At 40.6% G+C, this 17,752-nt stretch overlaps 1 protein-coding gene across 1 annotated transcript; it reads right to left on the bottom strand.

Annotated features, from left to right (window-relative positions):
• Positions 1-9,912: 9,912 nt before the first annotated feature.
• Positions 9,913-17,442, bottom strand: LOC145433427 (uncharacterized). Its single transcript, XM_080310525.1, has 3 exons — positions 16,665-17,442; positions 15,677-15,903; positions 9,913-11,163 (listed from the first exon to the last, which is right to left on the bottom strand). Exons 1-3 carry the CDS (start codon positions 16,790-16,792, stop codon positions 11,054-11,056), a joined length of 465 nt encoding a protein of 154 aa, XP_080166651.1. The 5' UTR covers positions 16,793-17,442; the 3' UTR covers positions 9,913-11,053.
• Positions 17,443-17,752: the final 310 nt, after the last annotated feature.

Below are 17,752 nucleotides of genomic sequence, written 5' to 3'. Positions count from 1 at the left end.
TACTGTATTGTGAGGCAGCGCCAAGCGCGAAAATTTTCGATAATTCATGATAAAATCGGTCAATCAGATCGGCGATTGCATATATATTATGCTATCAATTTATTGTCCTCTCCACTCACGTAATTAGATTTAGCGGTAGATCTGAGTGAAGTGTCTTGAAAACGGGAGGGCCCGTAAGTAATAATAAAACATCTTCGGGCGGGCGGACCCGTTGATATGACTTCGTTACATGATGTTATTTCGTGACTTCCAGTCTACTATATCAAAAAATATAGAATCGCCCAAACGTAGGCTTCTAAACTAAGAGACGCACACGATTTCAAATTGGTATTTCTTCACTGGCATAAAATTTTTCCCAGCGGGATGGTATTTGTCTTGTGAGGTTCAGATTGCAAAGACAGGAACATTCGGCGCCAGTCATTTAGGCGCCTATGGACGATTAAACCTATATGTATTTTGTATATATAACGGAGTCTTCTGTCAGCATAAGGGCATAGACCTTTTCGGCCAAGGTTTTCTCGCTGCCGATCGTTCTGGCACACTTCTTGGAGTCGCATGTTATATGGCCTAAAACTTGATTGTATGTCTTGGCGGGTCGTGGCGCGGTAATGGCCCAATATCCAATAATATAGATAAATGGCTACTTGAATTCGCATAAATTTTCAAAAAATACTCTATGATTTATGCTAATTCACGAAATAATTTTGGGCCCCCTTCGAGCTCGCCCCCCAATTGGGGGGTTTGGGGTGCGGCAGTTACGGTGCTGACCGGAAGTACAATGGTATAGCTAACCTAATGCAACTTGACTTCGCGCCCGCTGTTGTCCCGGAGAGTGAATTCTCAATCCACAGATACAGATACGTCGATATTGTTCAGGTTGCGCGAATGGGTATAAAAGTTAAAACGCTGCAAACGAGTTTATATACCCAGGGTTCATGCAATCCATAGTGAGAGAGTGTCGCAAGCTTGCGAAGTAAGTGACCGAGATATGGCGAGAATTATGCCGATCTCGTGAAAAATTATCACTACGAGAAATATTGTTCTTCCTTCGTATCAGACACCTAGCTTTACCTAGATCCAGCGCGCTCATACAGTGGTTCTTGACCTATACTGGCCTGGGAACACTTACGCCAATCTGTAAGCCTTATCGCAGAACCCAAACTTTCGCTGAGTCATAAAACCCAAAATCTACCATTATACCCATTTAAGTACGCATATCATGCTACAGAATACTAGTGCACAAAATGAACTGTGCATCAACAGAGTGTTAAAAGAAAGAAACAACGTTAGAACATATTTTTCACACAAAGCGAAGACATAGTAATAAATACTGATCGCAACTCATTGCAAATCACTATGACTTTTACTGTTCCCTTTAAGATATCACGGTTAGAAATGCGAGACTTCTTCTTGGAACGTGTCATCGTGGTATTATTCGGCGAGGCGCCACAGAGTGCATGATATACCAATTGCTTAATTTCAAATGAACTTGTAAATATATTTGACATTTCAGAATAAGAGGGTTCGATTTCGAACCCCATATCACCCTCCCCTATGCGTACGGTACCTGCAAACGACTACACTGCCACAAACAGTCACAATTCGACCACTGATCGGGCCTATTTACTTGCCACGGTGATGGCAAAGACTGGCGTATCATCACAAATCATATGGGTCGAGTGTGTGTCTCGACATACACGGATCTCAGATTCTGGCTCAGAGCAACCCTAGTGTTTCGTGGAACACCGGTTAAGAAGTACTGCCTCAAGAGGACCTGCGGCCCCGCCACACCGTCGTCTTCTGATAATGAGCGGAAATAGGTATAGCAGAAGAGTTGTCATGGTTGGTGTCGGCCAAGAAGGAAGGCAATACATAAACAGGATATTTAACGGATTAGGGATGCCTACACATGCATTTATGCCTAATTGGTGGATGCAAAGAGTGGGGTTTGGTTCGTTTTATAAGGTACACAAACTTATCTCTATAACGAAGAGTTACTGGCTTCTAGCACGAGAAATTGTTCGTTTCGCACATGAGCCATATTGTAGCGGCATTGCCCTCGCGGTTTCAAGGTTGCTTATTTGCGTGATTCATTCAGGTATTTGTGAGCTAGGAATTAGGGAGAATAGATTGTAATGTGATATTGTTTTGTCGATTGTATTGTTATTGTATTTAGATAGACGTTTAGCTCAGGGAGTTGACTATTGTTAACCTGTTGCGACTGCTAACTTTAAATTGGCGGGAACTTTAGCAAGCCATTAAATTGCTTTCCTACCTATAAACCAGTGGTTTGTATTGACAGCGTCTCAAGCGTAGGCCTTGGGAGGTACGAAGTGATTACAAGCAAGGTAGAATTGCAACCGAGTTGGCAAGCTTCTCGACTAGCCAAACTTCATATAGTCGAATTTCTAATCAAAATATAACGTACGGTCGTTTGACTGAACGTACGTTACAGCTCCATATAACCTTTTACTACTATTGTCGCGATCTCGCCAGTCCTTTGCATCCCGTGTATCATTTGTTAACTCTCAACTGAAAACTGTGACCCTGATAAATCACTCACCAACACAACGTAAAATATGGAGTCTGTACACTTGCAATGTTAACGGTAAACTAAAATTCGCAGGGCAGAGAGAAATGTATACAATCTTTGATCACTGCTGATGAAGGTCGATTTCATCTATTAATTGCGATGCCTGGTGATATAGTCTGAAAATGCCAAGTTTCCCATCTCTGGACTAATTAATTGATCATTTCACGCGTAATCCGTAGCAGTCATCAAGCTACGGCAACGATATATGCCACCCCTACAATACCAAATCAACTATAAAGCACCAGATTGATTATATCACTGTGTTGCAATGTCGCGTCTGTCTCATTAAAGGGTCCGACAGGGATATTTCGGAAAAAACACGTGGCCGCCAAAATGCCCTGAAAATCCAGATCCTGTATTTCACTCAAAATTCTATGAGACAACTGGAAAATGCCAGTTAATAACTACAGTCAAATTGACGTAGAAGTAACTTTGAACCCTTGATATTGAATTTCCTATAGTTCATTCTTTTAGCCACGCTCAAACGTAACAATGCTGGGTGTCATGGTTAAGAGATTTTCCCCGGTTTATACTGTGATATTTATTTCCTTCGGTGTCATGTTCCTAAAACGACGTGTGTAGTGAAGTAATTTGTCAGGCTTAAATTGGTTGCATCTAGACCAGTGGTTCCCAACGTGGGGGATATCGCCCCCCAGGGGGCGATTTGTCGGTCCAGACTCCAGGGGGGAGAAAATAGCCAAGGGGGCGATAGGGGGGCGAAAACGGACGAAGGGGGCGATAGGGGGCGATGGCGAGTTGAAATGGCTATATTGGCGGTCATTACCATAACTGCCACACCCAAACCTTCAATTGGGATGGGGGCCCGAGCTCGAAGGGGGCCCACAATTTTTTCGTGAATTAACATTAATTATAGAGTATTATTTTGGAAATTTTGGCAACTTTTTCGAAAAACTTTCGCGCTGCACGCCATTTCGTGGTCACGTATTTCTTGCTTATTGGATACCCTTCCTCCAAGAAATAATACGCGTGAGTTATAGAAATGGCCATCTCAGCGTCAGCCATTATCACACCATGACGCACAAAGACATATGAAGTTTCAGGCCATGTAACATGCGACTCCGAGAAGTGTGCCAGAACGAGAAAACCTTGGCGGAAATGGACTGCCTCTATACTGGCCGACTTCGATATGTATACGATATACAATATACATATATATATTTAATTGTCCACAGGCGCCTAAATGGCTGGCGCCAAATGTTCCTGTCCTGGCGATCAGAACCCCACAAAAATGCCATCTCGCAGAGAAAAATTAATTATTGCCAGTGCAGAAATACCAATTTCAAATCGTGTGCGTCTTTTAGTTTAGTACATATGGGCGATTTGAATATCTTTTGACATAGCAGACAGGCCACGAAATATCACCACGTAACGAAGTCATTATACCCACGGGTCCGCCCGAATATGTTCAATTATTATTTACGGGCCTTACATTTTCCAAAACACCTCACGCAGCTTTACCGGTAAATCTGAATACATGAGCAGAGAGAGGATAAAAAACCGCGAATTAAGCCGACTAACTAAAGAGTCCAGCAATTTGTGCTGAGAAGTAGCGGTAAAGAGGTATCGCGGAAGTTTGGTCTGAGGGGTGCAGAAGTTTGCTTTATCGCCCTATGGAGGGGGGTCAAGACCAACGTATTGAGAGGGGGGACTGACGAAGTGCTGTTACGGTCCTTTTGTTATCAAGTCGGACAAATCACCTTTTTCATTAGTCAACTCATCAAAGTTTAACTGGAAAAGTGTAATTTCGATCTCAGCCGAAAAGTTGATCCTTATTCTTAGTCAACTCGCCGGTGATTTCAGACTATATACCCATTTTTCGGTTACCAATATTTGGGGGGCGATGATCGGTGTGGAGTTTGAAAAGGGGGCGATGAGTCGAAATAGGTTGGGAACTACTGATCTATAGACCTTTATATAGTTTGTTAGTAAATGATTGATTGTTCATTTGTTTCTGCATGATGTTGCAGTGTAGCGACGTTTGGTGTAGCCTACCACTTGATCTTGGAGCTTTCTAATGTAAGGCTACGGCCATCAATAAACGTTAAAAAATTCAAGGAACAGTATCCCAGGGGATCGAAAAACCTAGATTTGGGTGGAAAAATCGAAACGTGGGATTTCTGGTCTCATATGAGCTTTATCGCGCACATGCGTTCTATGCTGCAGATTGTAGGAGAAGGACTCACAAAAAGCGCTTCGCCGACATTTATGAAGGACAAGTCTAACATGGACAATACTGAAGCATGCAATTATTAAAATGAAATGCGCATGATATATATTAGGCTGAACCATTTTTAGCAAATCCATCACTTCGGTATATATTGAAGAACTTAATAACATAAACAGAGCTCAAAAAAGGTATTTCAATTAAATCTGCATGGTAATGAACTCGCGTCAGCATTCAGAATAAATACGCCTGTGCGGATCGAACAGGTTTTTCTCAGTGGCCGCAATTAGCCCGAATATCGCCGGATACACAACTCTGCATTGAGATATTTTACACACCAAAATATAGTCCAGATATTTTAAAAATTGGCAAGTTGAAATCGCATTTTTGCGGGCCGCATTAGGGTGTTCTGTAACACCCTGCACAATAGTAGGAAAGAAAGATATGCGGTATAAACATTATAGATTGATATCGCCTGATGTTTCATGATAAGGGCTGGCTTCAGCTGATCGCTTCTATTTTGGCTTTAGCTTGAGTAGTTCCCTAATGAAAAGAACGCTGTGCTTCCTCATGTTTGTGGAGCCGAGATTGTAGAAGATAGCTATCCTAGGATTCATGCACTCGGATAAACTTGGGAGAATATACTCGGTTGCTCCGAAGTAGTAGTCAACTGCTAAGTAATATTGAGAACTTCCATGATCTTGCACCGACCAGAATTCATATGCAGGAAAAGGGAAATATTTACTTTGTGCGCGAAGCCTACTGAATATAGGGAAGCGGCTCTCCACGTTTAATAATAAATTCGGCGACACCCAATGCATTGCTATAGACTGTTTGTGCATACAATAAGCTGTACGTCAACAGCTTGTTAAATGAACTAATACATGGAAATATGATTTCATGGTCGCTATGATTTCGCGAACAGTAATAAACATGTATTGTGACTCCTGCTATTCCCTTTCAGAGACCAATTTGCAATGCGAGGCTTCTTCTTAGTATGTGCTTTCGTATTGCTCCAACGAAACGAAACAGTTGTTGTTGCTGCATGTGGCTTAATTTCAAATGAGCTAAAATATTGGAGATAGAATCGCCCTTTTAGCATGACGGGATTTGAATTTCTAACTCCAAAAATCAAATTAAAACAAGAAGGTTTAAACGTGTTTTTTATTGTTTTTTTTAGCTATGCCGTCACGAATCTTTAATTGCGACGACACCGCGGATTGACATTGACAATTTAAAATATAGGGTAAATATGGTTCCATGGACTAAAATATCTTTGACCAGAATCAAATCGTTATGCAGCATTTTTACGGTCGACGGTCATCATCATCATCATAACATTCATTCCGTACAAATGATCTATATTATATATATGTGCCGCTGGGAAGCGAGTGGCGCACTTGGTTAAGCACCGGCGTCACGACACCAATGGCATCAGTGGTTCCAATCTCGGTTCTGACCAACTTCTATGTGTCGGTGGTTCATCTGGGCTCCTCATCACCAACATCACTGCCAATGTCGGCAACAAAGGACTAGTTATACGGACACATTATTATTATGGTCTTTATTCATAGTAAAACTGGTAAATACACACGTAATTCGGGGAGCAACCTGCCCCAAAAGGAAAATGGCGAGATTGGAGTAAATTTTTAAAATTTCAGTAATGCAGTCAAATTGTTATTCCTCTGCAATACATGGAGAAGTCAGATTACAGAACTGCAGTACATGAAGCATTGGCAAGGATTATAGAGCAGAGGTAGAAATGATTGAAAATGAAGAATCGAAATGACATAAATTATGCAGTGATTCATAAGTGTAATTTTAGTCCAGTGGTGCATTCAAGGCCTTCCGAAGAATATGCGCATTGCCCAAAAACGTGATCTTTTGAATCGTGTTGAATCGAACGTTACCCGGAATCTGTTAGATATGTGTCATGAGTTTTTTGGTTACGGTCCCTGTAGCGCCAATGACTATCGGTACAATGTTTATTTTGCATCGCCACATTTTCTCACATTCCATTTTCAGATCTGCGCAATTGGATTTTTTCTGATTCTTATTGTTGTATGTTATGGTGCGACACGTAACTGGAATTGGAACCCACTTCCATCGGTGTCTTGACTGCAGTGCGTAACCAGCTGCGCCATTCGCTTCCCTTATACGGAAACATGAAAGCGATGGTAACTGCTGGTGAATAGATGCGTGGCTACTGGTTGGAAGTCGTCCGTATGGAAGAGCACCAAAGGCAAAGACACTGACGAACATTACTGCCTTCAATATCATGGCGCAAATTATCTGGTTACGCGATAAGCGCCAAAATTGTTCCATAAAAATAAAACAAACAGCAGTATCATGTGCTATAACTGCCTGTTAAACCGACGACGGTTTCGAGGGTTCCGGCCGTTCCGTATCGTATTCGTCGACTGCATCGGGTGAAAATCATCCGTAGGCTCATACAGCATGTTTTTCCGAAAATATTTACACAATAATCGTTTAATTATACAACTTATCAAAAGGCATTTTTGAATGGCACTTTTAAAAAAATATTGCTTACACCATGTTTTAAACAGATTGTTTTAAAACATCATTAGTTTTAAATGCAACCCCACCACTGGGTACGCTACTGCTCACGACGTATGTCACCAGGACCGAAACTGCCGCACCACAAAACCTCCAATTGGGAGGGGGCGAGCTCGAAGGGGGCCCAAAATTATTTCGTAAATTAGCATAAATTAGCCTATAGAGTTTTTTTATATTACATTTTTTTGGAATTTTATTCAACTTTTTCAAAGATTTTTCGCGCTGCGCACGATATCATGTCAAATATCTTGACTATTGGGTACCCTTTCCCCCAACATTACCGCGTCACAACCACAACGCACAATGTAACAAGCAATTTCACGAGGTGTGCCAGAACGATCAGCAGCGAGAAGACCTGGTCCGAAAAGGACTGCCCTTGTGCTGACCGAAAACTTCGATATTGCATACATGCTTCATTGTCCATAGCCGCCTGAATGGCTGGCGCCGAGAATGTTCCTGTTTTGGCGTTCTGAGCCCCAAAAGACAAATGCCATATTGAAGGAACATTATATTTACCAGTGAAGAAATACCAATTTGAAATCGTGTACGCCTTTTAGTTTATTACGTTTAGTACATAAGTTCAGTTTATCATCCTGTGGGGGCCCAACACCAATGTTTGGGGCGGGGGCTGACGAAGTGCTGTTACGGTCCTGCGTACCACTACCGCAGTCAGGACTCGAGAATGATTGCGCCCAATTGCCTGCATTCAAACAATGGCTCAAGGATCCCAGAAACCTCGGTTAAGAACCATTGCTATAATGTCCTATTTAGATTTAGATTTATCAGCACTCAATGCTTGCAGTCAGTTGCAGTGAACCTGCACGTATGAATGTCGTGGACAACATTATCGCAGGAATTATTGAAAAGTTATGTATAAATATTTAAAAGTAGGTATCGTTTTACGAAACGGCCGTTCCTTTGAAACTTGCTGTTGCCAGAAATAAATGGATGGGTTTTGGTTGTCGCATTCCAAATCTATTTCACGATGAGTGCACAAGCAAAGTAGCCTATATTGTCATTTGCATGTTAATGGCTCTGTGGACCTCACCTCTCTGTTTTGACCAGGGCTGTGGAGTCGGAGTCGGTGGATTCGAAGTAGGAATTTCGCTAATTTTTCCGTAATGGATTCGGAGTCCCGATTTTTTTTAACACTCCTTGGAGTTGAAGTCGTTGAAAAAATACTGGCTGGAGTCGCGGTCCAAGTTTGTAAAAATGCTCCTGACTCCGACTCCCACTTTTTTAATACGAAAGCAAGTCCTTTCAAAGATCTCCTAAAATTACTTATAATATATATTATTCACAAATTAGTGCAATTTTTTGAATTATGCCATGATACTGTGAAAGAGTGAATAAATCGTTTGGTTATGTAAGTGAAACATCACTTGTAAAATTTATGCAAGTAGGCCTATAGCCAATATGCTTCCCAGTTTACAAAATGTAAATATTTCTAGTAATAAATGGCTCAGCCGCTTGGTTCGAACAACTATTTATTACAGAAGGCAAGTATAGTCCCTAGTCCATTAATACTTGACTATATGTGCATGTAGACATATGCTATTTGACTGCTATCTAAATTTCGTTTCTGGCCACCGTTTATTAGTAGTGAAAGAGTGTGTGCTTGTGATCAGCATAGTGTATAGTGAGACAGGTTGTACATCTCTGTAATCGTCGCTGACTCACACACAAGAGCTACACTTTTGTTTTTATCCAAATTTTAAATATACAGGATTGAATATATAGCATGCTTGAATAATTCATACATATTATAGAATACATTAGTCTATGATATAAAATTGAAAGATATGAAAAAAGGAGGGATATTTCGAAATAAATACTTCCATGTTAATTGTGCAGTATTTCGAGATGTGTCACGAAGAAACAATTTTGCATGCCATCGGAAATAATATGTTTGCATATGCTTGATGGTTATTAGTCATTAAACCATCACTATGACTTATAATTTTCGAAGTAAATTTGAGGTAGGCTACTGTTGTTGACGGAGTTGGAGTCGGAGTCGGAGTTCTGTGACGAAAATCTTCGGTGCGCTCAAAGACTCGGTAGAGAGGAATTGACTGGAACTGAATATCAATTGTAATGATTCGAGTCGGGTAATGAGGGGATGTTATATACGCACCATATCCAATTATACATACATACATACCATGACTTGAACTCAGACTCGAGTCATTATACCATGACTCGGACTCGACCCTCTGCTCGTTGACTTGGACACGGACTTGACTCGAGTCAAAACTATAAAAGTGAGATTGACTTGTGACTCGGCGCCTTGCGACTTGGTTACAACCGTGGATTTATGTATCAATTTAGGAATCCGACCCGCCAAATACTTGATTTTCCCATACCCGGCCCGCCAATTGGAGAAGTTGGCCTCCCCTGAATAAAGCCAAGCCTGGTCATTTCTATCCAGCAGCTTATCTTAAAGTTATCAAAAGGTCATATATATCACAAGATAAAATGAATTTTTGTAAACATTTCGAAGTCACCGTGCTTTACCTTACTCATCCATTCTTTCCGCAATCTCCAACAAAACATCTCCAAACATGAAAATGTTTTTATCCGTTGGCTACTGGCTATTAAGCGATTAAAACGAGTCTGCACTGTAGAATATTTCATCTCTAACTGCCATTCTGTTGATGTGAGCTCTGGAGTTTTACTAGTAATGAAGCGAAACTGCCTGGTGATTTTCCAAATTTGAAAAAATAAAAATTAGCCCATCAACTATTTTGCGGCTTCGCGGACCCCATGAAAATGCTTCGGGGACACCCGATTGAAAACCACTGTCTTAGAGGATCAGAGCACTGGGCAGGGTTTCTTCCCCTTACCAAAAACAGATTACTCTCACTTACCGGGACTCACACCGGCGTCTCCGGGCTCAGTTTATTTGTTTTTGCAATGCGTTATAGTGTAGCGACATTTGGTTTACCACTTAAACTTGGTGCTTTTTTAGGCAAGGCTATGGCCATCAACAAACGTTGAAAAGAGATTTCAAGGAACAGTATCCCAGGGGATGCTAGAAGAACCCAGATTTGGGTGGAACAACCCAAACGTGAGATTTCTGGTCTCAACTGAGCTTTATCGCGCATATGCCCTCTATCCTGCAGATTGTAAGAAAACGACTCTATCCAGGCTACGTCTAACTTGGACAATAACGAAACAAGCGATAATTTAAATGGAAGATGCATCATATATATTAGGCTATACCAGTTTAACAAACTCATCACTTCACTGTTTATTGAAGAAGTAACATAAGCAGAGCTCATCTAAGCTATTTCATATATATATGAATGGTAACGAACTCGCGTCATCATTCAGAATAAATACGCCTCTTCGGGTCGAACAGGATTTTCGCAGTGGGCAGATTTAGCCCGAATATCGCATGATACACAACTCTGCATTGAGATAATTTTACACACCAAAATATCGAGCGGATATTGTGAAAATTTGCGAGTTGAAATCGCATTTTTATCGGCCACATATGGGTATTCTGTAACACCCAGTACAATAATGGTAAAGAAAAAAACTGCGGTATAAACATTATACATTGATATTGCCTGTTTCATGATAAGGACTGGCTTCAGCTGATCGCTTCGATTTTGGCTTTAGCTTGAATAGTTCCCGAATGAAAAGAACACTGTGCTTCCTCATCTTTGTAGAGCCGAGATTGTAGAAGATAGGATTCATGCACTCGGATAACGCAGAAGAATATACTCGGTTGCTCCGAAGTAGTAGTCAACTGCTAGGTAATATTGAGAACTTCCATGATCTTGCACCGACCAGAACTCATATGCTGGAAAACGGAAATATTTACGTTGTGCACGAATCCTACTGAATATAGGGACGTGGTTCTTCACGTTTAATAATAAATTCGACGACATTTATACATATAAGTACACACCCAATACATCGCTATGGATTGCTGGTGCATAAAATGAGCAGAGCGTCAACAGCTTGTTAAAGGAACAAAAGCATTGAAATATGATTTCATATTCGCTATGATTTCGCGAACAGTAATAAACATTTGTGACTTTTGCTATTCCCTTTCAGAGACCAATTTGCAATGCGAGGCTTCTTCTTAGAACGTGCTTTCGTATTGCTCCAACGAAACGAAACAGTTGTTGTTGCTGTGGCTTAATTGCAAATGAGCTAAAATATTGGAGATAGGTTCTTTCTGCATGACGGGATTTTGATTTCGAACCCCAACCCCTTGGGTTAACAAAAATCAAATTAAAACTAGCATGCTTAAAACATGTTTTCAATTGGTTTTTAGCTATGACGTCACGAATCATTATTTGTGACGACACCGCGGATTGACATTGACAATTGAAAATATAGGGTAAATATGGTCCCATGGACTAAAATATCTTTGACCAGAACTAAATCGTTTTGCAGCATTTATACGGTCGACGGTCATCTATAGGCTATATATGTGTCGCTGGAAGCGAGTGGCGCAGTTGGCTAAGCACTAGCGTCACGACACCAATGGCGGTGGTTCCAATCTCGGTTCAGTCCAACTTCTATGTGTCGGAGGTTTAGCTGGGCTCCTCATCGTTAATCTCGCTGCCATAGCAGTGTTTGAAAAAAGCCCAGAGTGATGGTGAGCCGTGCCAAAAAGTCGGCAACAAAGAACTAGTCATACGGACACTTTCAGTCAGGGCTTTTTCAATGCACTACCGAAGTAGTGAGATCGTCGATGGGGAGCTCAACTATCAATATCGCATTCGTCGACTGCATCTGGTGCAAATCGCCCGTAGGCTCATAGTACATGATTTGCCGAAAATATTTACACAATAATCGTATGATTATACAACTTACCAATGAATGGTACTTTAAAAAAAATGTTGCTTAAAACATGCAAAACATGTTTTGAACAGATTGTTTTAAAACACCAGTTGTTTTAAACGCACCCCTACCCATGGGTACGCTACTGCTCACGACGTATACCACCAGGACCGTAACTGCCGCACCACAAACCCTCCCAATTGGGAGGGGCGAGCTCGAAGGGGGCCCAAAATTATTTCGTAAATTAGCAAAAATTATAGAGTTTTTATTTTATTTATTTTTTGGAATTTGATGAAACTTTTTCAAAAGATTTTTCGCGCCGCGCGCGATTTTATGTCAAATATATTGACTATTGGGTACCATTTCCCCAACATTACCGCGCCACGACGCACCAAGACATATGAAGTTATAGGCCATGTAACAAGCAAAGCCACGAAGCGTGCCAGAACGATGAGCAGGTAGAAGACCTGGTCCGAAAAGGATTGCCCTTGTGCTGACCGAAAACTTCGATATGTATAGGCCTGCATACAGGTTTGATTGTCCATAGCCACCAAAATGGCTGGCGCCGAACGTTCCTGTCCTGGCGACCTGAGCCCCACAAGACAAATGCCATATTGTGTGAACATTATTTACCAGTAAAGAAATAATATTAATTTGAAATCCTGTACGTCTTTTAGTTTGTACGTTTAGTACGTAATTTCAGTTTATCACCCTGTGGGGGCTGACGAAGTGCTGTTTCGGTCCTTCGTACCACTGCATCAGTCAGGACTCGAGACTGATTTCGCCTAATTGCCTGCATCCAAAGATGGCTCAATGATCCAAGGAACCCCGATCAAGAACCATTGCTATGATGTCCTATTTAGATTTATCAACACTCAATGCTTGCACGCCAGTTGCAGTGAACCTGCACGTATGAATGTCGTGGACAACACTATCGCAGGAATTTTTGAAAAGTTATGTATAAATATTTAAAATTACGAATCGTTTTACGAAACGGCCCTTTTGAAATGCTGTTTCCAGAAATAAATGGATAGGTTTTAGTTGTTTGCTTTCAAATTTATTTCATGATCGGTGCAAAAGCAAACTATATTCTCATTTGCGTCTTAATGGCTCCGTTGACCTCACCTCTCTGTTTTGAACAGGGCTGTGGAGTCGGAGTCGGAGTCGGTGGATTCGAAGTCGGAATTTCGCTAATTTTTCCGTAATGGAGTCGGAGTCTCAAAATTATTTTAGCACTCCTTGGAGTCGGAGTCGTTAAAAATACTGGCTGGAGTTGCGGTCGGAGTTTATGAAAATGCTCCTGACACCGACTCCGACTCCAACTTCTTTCATATGAAAGCAAGTGCTTTCAAAGATCTCCTAAAATTACTCATAATAAATATAATAGGAGTCGTATGTACCAACAATCCCTGTTATTAATAACGATATTGATAACATTGGACATTATTCGCAGATTGCAATTCTGTTGCACAGGAAGAACATTGCAAGATGCATGCATCTTCGTGACCAACGCAAAAGTGCTGATGCAATCACAAATTAGTGCATTTTTTTAGGAATTATGCCATGATACTGTGAAAGAGTAAATAAATCGTTTGGTTTTGTAAGTGAAACATCACTTGTAAAATTTATGCAAATATAGCCAAACGCTGCTTCCCACTTGACAAAATGAAAATAATAAATGGCTCAGCCGCTTGGTTCGAACAAATATTTAATAAAGAACGCAAGTATAGTCCTAGTCCATGAATACTTGACTAAATGTGCATGTATAGATATATGCTATTTGTCTACTCCGTAAATTTTGTTTCCGGCCACCGTTTATTAGTAGTGAAAGAGTGTGTGCTTGTCATCAGCATAATGTATAGTGAGACAAGTTGTACATCTCTGTAATCGTCACTGACTCATACACAAGAGCTACACTTTTATCGTTTTTATCCAAATCCTAATTATACAGGATTGAATATATGTCATGATTGAATGATTCATACATATTATAGAATATATTAGAGTCTATGATATATAAAATTGAAAGATATGAAAACAGGAAGGATATTTCGAAATAAATACTTCCATGCTAATTGTGCAGTGAGTATTTGGAGATGTGTCACAATGAAACAATTATGCATGCCATCGGGAATAATATGTTTGCATATGCTTAATGGTTATATGAAAGTCATTAAACCATCACTGTGACTTATGATTTTCGGAGTAAATTTGTAGTGCTGTTGGAGTCGGAGTTGGAGTCGGAGTTCTGTGACGAAAATATTCGGTGCGTTTAAAGACTCGAGAGTCGGGGGAAAAAATTCACAGACTCCACAGCCCTGGTTTTGACACTATCAAAAGTTGTAAGCGAGAGTGATTGTCTGGAACTGAGTGTCAATTGTAATGATTCGAGTCGAATAGTGAGGCGAAATTTCTTCCGTTAATGAAAATATACACCTTTACACCAAGAGTAATGTAATATGGAAGAGAAATATAGTCCCAATGACGTAGCCCCGCCTTTGGAGCCGTGAAACCCCAGTTGACCGTAGCTCAGCATTAAAAACTGGATAGGCTACATTTGGAACTTTTCAAGTGGCGATTACTATTATGACGTCATAGTATTCTAGCCTCGTAATCTAATCACTCAGGTATACTCAGCCGTAATTAAACGTGAAAATGTATTTTTGAAGCAATGATTATTCTCTTGTCAGTGTGCCGTCACCGCTTTCAATTTTACTAGCGTGCCGCAATCCGAAAAAGTTTGGGAACCACTGCAGTATAGTCTCCAGTTGAGATATCACATAGTAGGGTTACCATATTTTGGAAATCTGAAAAGAGGACACTTTTTCAATTTTCAAACTTGCGATACCGGATGAGAGTCCTGAAGAAATGGTAAATTTTTCCTACTTCGTGGTCGGTTTAACTGAAAAAGGTCAACTTTCAGGCTCAGCTCCGGAAATAGTCGCCGCAGCGTCACTTCAATGCTGATTTACTCTATGTCAGTCGGATTTTGCCCTATATTTAACCAAAATTATCAAAAAAGCGGACAAAATCTCAAAAAAGAGGACATTTGGGCGTTTTCCGAGGACTCTTTCACAAAAGTCAAAAAAGAGGACAAATCCTGTTAAAAGAGGACGTATGGTAACCCTATCATATAGCGTAGTAAATCTTGCAGGATTATAGTCTCAGGACAGCCGTTATCACAGATGTCTGGTGATTTATATACGTAATCTAGGTGGTCTGTTCAAGGCCGGCAGTGTTACAATGAGGTGTGAGAAATTATAGGGCTTAGTCGTGGTTCATGAACCAGATGGCTGGGTCTCGGCATATGAACAGGTTTGCCATACAGTCCTTATTTCTCAAATTTGTCCTTTGTTGGAAGGAAGATGTCCAAAAAAGCTAGATATAGTTCTTCTCTCAGACTTCTCAGATTTTCCCTTCTTTTTGACTTGTGATCAGATTTTGTAGTTAACTTGCGGCAGGGTTGTACTTTCAGCGCATGGCATATATTTTGGCACAAAGTCAGTAAATTCGACATATACCTGTAAACGGGAGATATCCCACCATAAACGATACTACGATGAGTGTCAATTGAAGTACGGCTTGCTTTTCTTTTTGCAGCTTTTTCTCTGTTATTGGCGTGATCGAGGAGTGGTTAGTAGCATACAATCGACGGCAAGTGAGAACAGATATAAATAGGACGAGGATCAAAGGTATATAGAGGAACAGAGAATACCCGAGCTTCTGGAACACCGTAAACTGTCCGTACCTGTTATTTGACAGAAGAATTCATGAGGTATATCCGTATATGCCTATATACATTATTAAGTTCAGGACGGGTTATGATTTAAACGTCACAACTGCGTGTGCCTTCGCTCAGAGAATGCTTGAACCCAGAACCAGGCAAGACAGGAGTCAGTAAACCTTCCAGAACTAGGATTATATGCGGAACGAAGATTTCAATTTTCAATTGGAAATAGCGATGGTTCTCTGCTTACTTTGAAGCCATCTCATTGCTTTTTCTTGATCAATCGCACCACGTGATCATGTATTCGATAATAGACAAGGTCACTGATTATTTTATTATTTTACGTCACGCGACATATTTTTGGATCCAGACCTCCAAATTGGGAAACAGTATCAGCCTTCAGCATCGACCGGGATATCAGTACTATCGAACCGCGTCCAATCATTGATTCCAATGCATATTCTAACCTTGGCGAGACAGCGTATGGTATTACCCGCAGCTGCGACACCGATGGGTTGCGGGTTCGAGACCGACCGAGGTCGACTCCAGAATTCCTACTTAATTGTTGGAGGGTTATCTACAAGGCTCCTCCTCGCCATCTGATCCGCGCGTGGGGGTGTCTTAAAAAAGCCTAGACTTGAGCCGTGCTCAGATACGGAATTAAAAAATAATAAAAGACAATCAGCCTGGTGTAAATGACCATTGTAGTCGACAAACACAATGAATAACACACACACACACACGCACACAGTAAAACAACTTGTAAAAGTAATACCAATTACCATTCCATGTTTAAGGTGCACGCAGTCCACCGTGCGTCTGGTAAGCCGCTGTAGCGATCCCTTATCCGAGGTCCAAACCAAATCGAAATAGGCACAAATGCACATCCGAAACTCACGATCCATATCATTACAGCGATAAGCTGAAATTGGGAATTGAATAATGTGTAAGAGCCTTGTCAATGCAAGGATCGTGAAAAGAAGGACACAGTATCCTAGGAATGATTATGCATACAGTTGTCGCAAAAATATATTTGACGCACCCTTCGAGTTGGGTAAGCGATCGGAGTAGGTGTTCAGAACCAACCTGTGATGACTTTAAGTTAAATCAATGTCAGAGAAGAGCCCTTTATGGGATGAAATGAACGTAGGGATTGTAGGTCCAGAGACTCCATATTCTATATTTTAGTATTTTATGTTGATGTAGCAGCTACATAACGATAAATTCTGCAGATAATTTTGGTGATTCAACTATAATTATAAACGATACACTGTCAGGTGTTTTCATTATAAATGTTATTGAATACTATAGTTAAGGGGCATTTAAAGGTAAATATTTATTTAATATACATATTTGAAATATGTTGTATTATCAGCAGGGCGATATTTTTTGATATATTAATATAAGTCAAAATTTTGTCAAAATTGTTTACAAAGTTAAAATGTTTTTGCAACCTTCATTTCGTTTGTATTGTATAGATCAGGGGCGGGTAACTTCTCCATCCGGTGGGCCGAATAGGGGAACATGAAGATGAGGTGGATAGTATTCCTGAAATTTTTATGAGTTTAGGGAAACTCTCCCGCGGGAATGAATTTGATCAATGATATTGCTGCGTGTTCGAGCAAGTAGCTTCTTCGAAAATTTACGACACTTATTATAATTTTTAACATCGTACATGTCATAAGAATATATGTTCATGAGCTTGTCGCAGATTATTAACTTCGGGCGGGTTCATTCTTATTAATTACTTCGTCGAAAACTCCAGCAACCCAACGGCCTCGGTCTATTCTAGTGTATCTATGATACTTTATTCTCACAATCAAGGCACGTACTTGTAAGAGACATCGCGCTAAGCGACTTCTAAGTGGTA

Source organism: Botryllus schlosseri, chromosome 2 (assembly GCF_051294905.1).
Source record: "Botryllus schlosseri isolate E-star chromosome 2, Bs_hap1, whole genome shotgun sequence".
Classification (NCBI taxonomy): Eukaryota; Metazoa; Chordata; class Ascidiacea; order Stolidobranchia; family Styelidae; genus Botryllus; species Botryllus schlosseri.
The sequence above is the reverse complement of the archived record's forward strand: the minus strand, read 5'-3'. Positions and strand labels throughout refer to the sequence as shown.